At 37.6% G+C, this 9,423-nt stretch overlaps 1 protein-coding gene across 1 annotated transcript; it reads left to right on the top strand.

Moving 5' to 3' along the window:
- The first annotated feature begins 7,754 nt into the window (after positions 1-7,754).
- LOC113345776 lies at positions 7,755-8,756 on the top strand. Its single transcript, XM_026589451.1, has one exon. The coding sequence runs from the start codon at positions 7,755-7,757 to the stop codon at positions 8,754-8,756; it is 1,002 nt and encodes a 333-aa protein (XP_026445236.1).
- Positions 8,757-9,423: the final 667 nt, after the last annotated feature.

Genomic DNA, 9,423 nt, shown 5'->3' with positions numbered 1-9,423 from the left:
CTAAGAGAAATATTGGGTGTGGTTGTTAGACCCCCGCTTTTTCAATTTCATTTGTGTGTAACAAGCTAAGTTGGATATAACGGTTGAAAGATATTAGCTTGGATGAATCAGGTTTTTCATCTAACGGTGAATATTGAATGTTTTGTTACCAAGGTAACTTGGATTGCAAACCCTGATTTAAAAACTATATAAAGGAGAACTCTAGCAACTGGGAAAACTAATCCCACACCTCATGTGTGTTACTAATCGCATAACTAGAGTCGATTCTCCTTTAACCTTAGGCTTCTTCTCGAGACCCTGTAGGTTAACGACTTGAAGACTTCATTGGGATTGTGAAGCCAGACCCAACTATTCTCTTTGTAGTTGTGTGATATTATCTTGCTGTTTCTATCGTGATTGAGTGCAATCGTAAGATTGTCTTGAGATTAATTTCTCTGATAGGAAAGATAGAAAAGTAATCACAAACACCTTTGTCTCATCGTTTGTGATTCCACAATATCTTGTTTCGCTAGTCGATTAAGATTATTGTGAGGTGATTGATAATACTGGGTTGTTCTTCGGGAATATAAGTCTGGTTTATCAATTGGTTCCTGTTCACCTTAATTTATCAAAAGACGGAACGAAAACTCTTGGGTATTTCTGTTGGAGAAAGATTTATTTAATCCTATAGACTTTTCTGTGTGAGGCAGATTTGTCTATCAAGTCTACGACTTTGGTTCGTAGCAACTCTTAGTTGTGGGTGAGATCAGCTAAGGGAATCAATTGCGTAGTATCCTGCCGGGATCAGAATCGTAAGGAGCGCAACTGTACCTTGAATCAGTGTGAGATTGATTAGGGTTCAACTACAGTCCAGTCCGAAGTTAATTGGTAGTGGTCTAGAGTCTGTAGCGGCTTAATACAGTACGGTGTTCAATCTGGACTAGGTCCCGGGGTTTTTCTGCGTTTGCAGTTTCCTCGTTAACAAAATTCTGGTGTCTGTGTTATTTCTTTTCCGCATTATATTTTGTTATATAATTGAAATATCACAGGTTGAGCGTTGAATCGATAAATTGTGAAATCCAACCTTTGGTTGTTGATTGAAATTGATTGATCCTTGAACATTGGTCTTTGGTACCGTTCAAGTGATATCTCTTGTATTCAATTAGACTCGCAGATTTCTATCTGCTTGAGTAAGTATGAATCCAGAAAGTGAGATATAACTCTTTGATATACTTTTAATAAGATCGAGTCTGACTGTCTAGTTGATTCTCTTAAAAGTATATTGGAGTTTGTCCATATAGATTGCTAAGCGAAATATTGGGTGTGGTTGTTAGACCCCCGCTTTTTCAATTTCATTTGTGTGTAACAAGCTAAGTTGGATCTAACGGTTGAAAGATATTAGCTTAGATGAATCAGGTTTTTCATCTAACGGTGAATATTGAATGTTTTGTTACCAAGGTAACTTGGATTGCAAATCCTGATTTGAAAACTATATAAAGGAGAACTCTAGCAATTGGAAAAACTAATCCCACACCTCATGTGTGTTACTAGTCGCATAACTAGAGTCGATTCTCCTTTAACCTTAGGCTTCTTCTCGAGACCCTGTAGGTTAACGACTTGAAGACTTCATTGGGATTGTGAAGCCAGACCCAACTATTCTCTTTGTAGTTGTGTGATCTGATCTTGATGTTTCTATCGTGATTGAGTGCAATCGTAAGATTGGCTTGAGATTAATTTCTCTGATAGGCTAGATATAAAAGTAATCACAAACACCTTCGTCTCATCGTTTGTGATTCCACAATATCTTGTTTCGCTAGTCGATTAAGACTATTGTGAGGTGATTGATAATACTAGGTTGTTCTTCGGGAATATACGTCCGGTTTATCAATTGGTTCCTGTTCACCTTGATTTATCAAAAGACGGAATGAAAACTCTTGGGTATTTCTGTTGGAGAAAGATTTATTTAATCCTATAGACTTTTCTGTGTGAGGCAGATTTGTCTATCAAGTCTTCGACTTTGGTTCGTAGCAACTCTTAGTTGTGGGTGAGATCAACTAAGGGAATCAAGTGCGTAGTATCCTGCCGGGATCAGAGTCGTAAGGAGCGCAACTGTACCTTGAATCAGTGTGAGATTGATTAGGGTTCAACTACAGTCCAGTCCGAAGTTAATTGGTAGTGGGATAGACTCTGTAGCGGCTTAATACAGTATGGTGTTCAATCTGGACTAGGTCCCGGGGTTTTTCTGCGTTTGCGGTTTCCTCGATAACAAAATTCTGGTGTCTGTGTTATTTCTTTTCCGCATTATATTTTGTTATATAATTTAAATATCACAGGTTGTGTGTTAAGATCAATCAATTAGAATATCCAACCTTTGGTTGTTGATTTACATTGATAGACACTTGAACATTGGTCTTTGGTACCGTTCAAGTAACTCCTCTTATATAAATCGAGCTCGCAGATTTCTATTTGATGATTGCGAATTAAATTAAGAGTTAGAGATATTAAGCTCTTTGATATACTTTACTCTAGATTGAGTCTGACTGTCTAGTTGATTCTCTAGAGAGTGTATTGGAGTAAGTCCTCTCAGATTGCCAAACGAATTGTTGGGTGTGGTTGTTAGACCCCCGCATTTTCACTTGTCATCGAACGATCTTCCGAAACCGTCGGGGAAGATACAGTTGGCCAGGACGTATAGCAAATAAGCCGACGCAGTAGCATTGATTCGCACCAAGTCCACACTTCCTTCCCTATCATAGATTTTATAGGTCCCAGAGTATGTGTCCCTCAACTTCTTCAGGCTTAACTTCTTTCTTCTATAACCATCCCTCATCACAAACATAGACTCCGACTGCTTCTCATCCAAAGAGATTCTCCCAATAAATGTCCTCATCGTAGCCATCTTGGATGGATTTTCACTCAACCTCGAGGTCTAGAATTTGATGAGCATCATCGAGAATTACCGCCATCTCACCGAATGGGAATAACATTATATCAGTCTCTCCGTAGAACCTCTCAGAGAGTGTAGATATGATAACTTTTTCATACTCAACCACCGAACTATTCACCGTAGGCCACAACCTGGTGTTCTTGACAATCTCTTTCACGGCGTCACATTCCTTATCAAGTGGCCATTTCTTCATCATAGTATTTGAAGCTTGGCGCCTCATAAGACATATGGCATTCTTATGATCCTAAATACCAAAAACAAAAAATTAAAATAAATACAAACATTTGAAACTTATTTAAGATATAATGTCTTAAATAAAAACAAAGTGAGATTGAGACTACTTACGAGAATAGAATAGATTTTATATGCCCATGAGTCCTTGTATCCAAAAAGAACATGTCCACCATCTTATGGTAACCCCAGTGGAGGCTCACCATCTTTTTGTTGCTTATTCAAGTGAGAGGGAGGCATGTGGGAATCAATAGGTTTATTAATAACCCTCTTCTTCTTTCCGGTTGCAGTTGCAGCTTGAGGTTGTTGTTCAACACTAACACTTGTTGCTTGACCGTTACCTTTTTCTTCTCCACATTCTTCTTCCTATTATTTATCCTCTTCATCTTCAACAATTTCATCTTGTCCATCATTATCTTTATCTCCATTATTGTTATCACCATCATCATTACCTCCTCCAACAGGTGGCATGTCTTGATCACCATCATCATCGTTATCTCCTCAAGCAGCCGGAGTTCCTTCAACATCATCATCAACTCTTCTACCAGATGGAATTGATTGGTATTCATATAGAGTTTTATCAGAATCACTTGGTTCAGGTGGACCCTGAGAATCATTCAATTCATGTTTCTTGAGCGTTCCTGGCTCAACGAATGCCCCTCGATGTGTTGCAGTCAAGAGTTTTTCACCAACGCGAGGAGGTTTTGAAGGAGGAGTAATAAGTTTATTTTTTACTTGCTTGACCTTTTGCATCCTAAACAAGAACAATGAAAATATTTTTCAACTAGTCGTAAGGGTTAATATTTAAACAAGGAAACGACTAAGTAACAAATAAGCGTAGTCGTCACGGACGATAATAATAAGAGGTGCCTATTAAACCGTAGTCGTCACCTTAGCCAAAAAAATATTAACGACGTATAACTGTAGTCGTCACTTGGGTTTTGGTCAACAATTAGTCGACAAGTTCTATAATCTATATAATGCCGACTAATAAATAGTCAGCAGGGTTGTATTCTAAAAATATGCCGGCCTATAACTATATAATACTCAGGAAACACATGAATTCTCACATCATTAGTTGGCAGGTTTGGACTTTCAAGAACGAACGACTAATAAAACTACATTTAGTCGACAAGGTTTTAAAGTTGAATATCGTGACGACCCTGTAAATGGCACTTCCAGATATGAAAAGCCGGCATGATATTCAACCTAAGAAGACAACGACTAATCCTAAATATGAAAATCCGGCAGGGTCATCGAACAGACACCATGATGGCTACATAACTGTAGATTCAGAGATTCTAATTTTATGACATAATTTGACATGCAAACGAAAAATTAAAGTACCGGAATGGGTTTAACTAGTCACTTACTTTCTCGTTCGCGTCATTTCTTTGGTTTCAGCTGTTTCGGTGATTTCTTCTTCACCCGCTGATTTTTTCTTTCGTTTGTATTGAACTGATTTTCCAATGCCAGGGTCTTCAATACTAGGTCTTCTATAAGTTTGTTTAACATGCGGTTTCATGTTTGAAGATTAATCGACGATGGAATTTTTGAATCGATGATTACGACGAATTAATCGACGAATTTTCGATGGAGGTGTGGCGGGGGGAAGCCGGTATGGTAGAAGAGACGTGGGAAGCGGAGAAGATGAAATGAAATATGAGTTGAAAAAATTATTATGGTAATTTTAATTATGAGGATAAGGATAGTTTGATAACTTCACCCATTAGGACACCCTCTTAGCCCTTAAAAAAAGTCCACTTAAAATCGGGTATACCCCAATTAAACTGGGTATACCCCAATTTGGTCAGGATAAGAAAGAACCGTGACTTGGGGCAATACTTGAAACTTTTGGGCCTACATAATGATGACTCTAACTAGTGGCATGATAAGAGGTGTCTAATGGTGGTTAAGTTATTTAGATACCCTTGATTAATTAATTAATTTTTTAATTCAACTATTTTTATTTTTTATTTTCTTTACTGTTTTTTATTTCTTTAAAGTTTTAATTTAATTATTCAATAATTTAATAATTTTTTAGAACTTTTAATTTTCTTTACCAACTAAAGTTTTGTACGAATCTTAATCACTTTATTAAATTAATTATCTAAAAACAAATTAATATATTTTTCTTTTAATTTTAATTTGGTTTTACTAAAGAAAAAAAAATGTTATTCCTTCTTTCTTCTCTTATCGCAATAAAATATATAACGCAGAGTATTTTCTACAAACCCAAATCCTACTTTTTTGTGTTTGATTTATAGATTATGTTTAAATCGAGAAAATCAGCGTTTTACGGTAGTTACAGAGCGAAGTTCGGCTGATAATTGAAACAAATTATCAACCGAACTTCTCATTGTTCTTCATTCTAAAAATGCTAATAAAAAGTTCGACTAATAATTTGTCAGCTGAATCTAAGTATGTTTTCACAAAGCCGAAGTTCTTATCAGCCGAACCTCTGACTATTCTTCATATACGAAGAACACCCAAGATTCGACTTACAAGTCATTAGCCGAACCTAGGTATGTTTTACAAAAACTTAGATTCAACTGATAACTTGTCAAAAAATATAACTTATGTTTTACTACATAGACGCGTTGTTAACAGTAAAGGAGGGAACTATCTCTTTCATAGAGTAAGTGTGGTTATACAAAAACGGTGCCCATTTTGTTGTTAGGCTTTCGACTAGTTTCTTGTAAACTTCTCTCTTTAATTAACTAATAATAAAAAATAATTAAAAAGTAATAAAAGATAAAGGCAGTATTGCCGTAATGAAAAATGGGTGGATAGGGGGTTATACACGATTGCTCTTTCATGACCAATTTTTGTCTTATTATTTATGCCCAAAATTCTCTTGTATGCTACAAATTAGGATTCTACAGAAATTGCAGAGCTATTCATGTTCTGTTGGTCCACTCCATGTTGGGGAAGTTAACTTACTTTTCAGTGATGTGTGCTTAATTCTTACATATTTATTACTCAAAATTATATTTATTAGTTCTTTATTTTGTACATACTAATAAATTTATTTGATTTAGAATTAATAAATAAAGCTCGGTTGCACTAAAATACGGTACTTTTCCCGTAAAACGGATGAAAATTCAAATGCCTTGGATGAGCGGTTGGAATTAGAGTTAACTCTCAAAATAACAACATATCTTTGGGGTCGATTAGTGGCGACATCATATAATGGGAATAATTCTCATATTTGGAAAATATAATTTGTCTTGACTACAAGATTTGGAGGATTAATATAATATCTCTCACCTATGGAAAGGAAAATGAGGCAATCTTTTTTTTTTTTTTGAAAGAGTAGTCGATTTTATTAAAAAGCGACTTCTCTGGGGTACAAACGTCCCACAAAATCATTCATTACAATTACATTTAGGAAGTCTGGACATGCATAGTCCCAAATATATGTGCCAGCTCTGCCTCATATCTGTGCTTGTATATCCGTTGCATAGTTTTCCAATCCATCCGCAGCTTTGTTTGTTTCTCTATAGATATGTGTTAGCGTGCATTGTCCTATTTGCTGTAGATGTCTTCTGATTTCTCCTAGCATGTTCTGAATGATCCATGGTGTTTTGTTGGAGTTTCCTTCTTGTTTGAGTAATTGCAGTAATACCTCCGAATCTGTCTCGAAATATATCTGCGTGCATTCCTGCTCCATCGATTTTTTTTTGTTGCATGTAGCATTTCCCATGTTTCTACTACTAAAGCAGGTACTGCGCCTATTGGTGATGCCATTGCCATTACCACCTGACTTTGAGAGTTCCTGCAAATCCATCCTGCTCCGGCCGCTTCTGGTAATCCATTTGGGTTTGTTCTGCATGCTCTGTCGGTGTTTATTTTGAGCCAAGAGTTCGACGGGGCCCTCCATTTAATCCATACCACCTGCTTATTCATCGTGGTTGTTGTGCTTCGATTGCTATGGTGATGATCTATGTAAGCTTATGTCTCTTTGCCCAGTTATATTCCTGGTATAAAACCAGTCCTATCTGAAAGATTTGTTGTGCTGTTTGAAGCAGTTTCTTGTATACTCTCGCATTTCTTGCCAGCCAAATGTTCCAGATGGTGAAGCAGCATAAACTAAAACTATCATCCCCTGTATCAGACAAGTCTATGAAATCTTGGAAGTTCCTTGGTGCCTGAAAGATTAATCTGTTGTTGGTACCTGCGGAGCGTCCCTGTTGATGCAAACGTATCCTATTAACTGCTCTAGTTGAAGTCCCTTGAAGTCGATAGATTGTGTTAGCTTCCGGATGTGGTGGGAGCATTAGGCTGTTATATGGGTTGTTGCTACTGGTACCTCCATGATTATTAAGCTGAGCACATGCAATGTCCCAAGTTTGTTTGGCCAGTGTGCATTCAAATATACAGTGTTGAACAGTTTCCGGTTGGGATGTGCATATTGGGCAGTTGTTGGTGGTGCTGATTTTCTAGATGCGTAGTTTCTAAAAGGTAGGTAATGCATTGTGACTGAATTTCCACAAGAAAAGTCTCACTTTCGGTGGGCAGTTGGCATTCGATATCCGTTTGGAGTTATGGATGTTGTATTGGTCCATTGAGTTGATGGAATGAGTGTGATTATCTGATGTTGTTGACATCAATACCGCATACGACTATTGCTGATATTCTTGAAGATTATTCTCTTAATCGTGTTGTTTTAGTGAGTGATATTCTTGTTAACGGTGCTTGGAACTTAACTGAGGACTACCGCAACACTTTGTTAGCTGCTGGCATTGAGGAGGCGGATTTACCTTTCATTTTGGATGGGGATGATTGTCAGGTTTGGATGCCTAGCGCCAATGGTCAGTTCACGGTGAAAGCTGCAAAATCTTTTATTCGTAAGAGATATGGGAAGTTGGAGGGTTCTAACTTGCTGTGGAGACAATATGTTCACTCGGCATTAGTAGCTAGAAACTGGAAGATATTAATAGGAGCGTGTGCTACGCTTGCTCAAGTTAGAAGCCGGTTCAAAATTCAGGTTGTAAACAAGTGTTGTTTGTGTAATAGCACAGAGGAATCTTTGGATCACTTGCTTTGGCATTGCAGGTTTGCTGAGATGTCTTGGAGCTGGATTTCAGATACATTTGGGGTGCAATCACACCTGAATCTGGCTACAACCTACAAGGCAGTTTGTGGAAGAAGTGACATGATTAAGGAGCTCTGGCTTCTTGCTGTTTTGGTGGTAAGATCTGAACTGTGGCAAACACGTAACCGTTTTGTTTATGATAACAAAAAGGTTAGCTGGAGCTTCTTTAAGACTACCGTGTTCAACCAAATACAAGAATACTCAGGGCGTCTCAAGGGCTATATGTTTAATACGGTTGATGATTTGAGAATCCTGGATTTTTTCAAGGTTCGTCATAGGCAGGTGAAGCTTCATGATCCTGTTGAGTGTAGATGGGTTCCTCCGGGGGTGGATGAACTTATGTTGTGTTGTTATGGTGCGGCTCGAGGGAATCCAGGAGTTGCTGGGGCTGGTTTAGTTGCGCGTGATCATGATGCTAATGTTATTGGAGCTATGAGTATAGGTTTGGGCGTAATGACGAATTACATTGATGAAATTTCAGGTATTATAATTGGTAAATAGGAGCTTCAATGGGGCTACTCCAAAGTTTGTATCCGCTCAGATTCGTTGAGTGCAGTTATGGCTTTTACTACTTCTAATCTTCCTTGGTTTGTTACACAACGTTGAAGGGAAGTTTCTTCTCAGTATGAGACTATTTGTTTTGATCACACATATAGAGAGGCTAATTTTGATGCTGATAAGATGGCTAAGAGAGGGTGTATTCTTACTAATAAGGAGGGAAGACATTATCTGGGAAGACCTGATTTCTTGAACTCTATTGAATTACCAAATGTATCTTATTTTCGTTTCAACTGAGTAGCAAGTTTTGGGGGTTTTTCTGATCTCTTTTCTTGCTTTTCATTTTTTTTTTGGTAATCTAGTTAATCATTAATACATATTTGGATTTACCAAAAAAAAAGCATAGCCACTCTTAACTGTATAATTGCCCGATTTTGCATGAGGCCAGACTCTCTTGTCTGGGATTGGTGGGTTTGGTATGTGGATTCCTTTGATCAAGTTGTTGACCGGTTGTGGGAAACATCGATCAACCATTTCCAATTTCCAATAAAAAGAATACTGGTCAATTAGGGTACTCACCAAGTCATCGATCCAAGTGCCCATCATTGAAATGTTCCCCTGCATCGGGATCCAGTTGTCTTTAATTCTTGTAGATTTTCCGTCACCAATT

Source organism: Papaver somniferum, unplaced genomic scaffold, assembly GCF_003573695.1.
Source record: "Papaver somniferum cultivar HN1 unplaced genomic scaffold, ASM357369v1 unplaced-scaffold_83, whole genome shotgun sequence".
NCBI lineage: Eukaryota > Viridiplantae > Streptophyta > Magnoliopsida > Ranunculales > Papaveraceae > Papaver > Papaver somniferum.
The sequence above is the reverse complement of the archived record's forward strand: the minus strand, read 5'-3'. Positions and strand labels throughout refer to the sequence as shown.

Bases quoted from the DNA above. Each gene is read 5' to 3' on its own strand.
- LOC113345776 (XM_026589451.1), top strand. From the start codon at position 7,755: ATGTTGTTGACATCAATACCGCATACGACTATTGCTGATATTCTTGAA.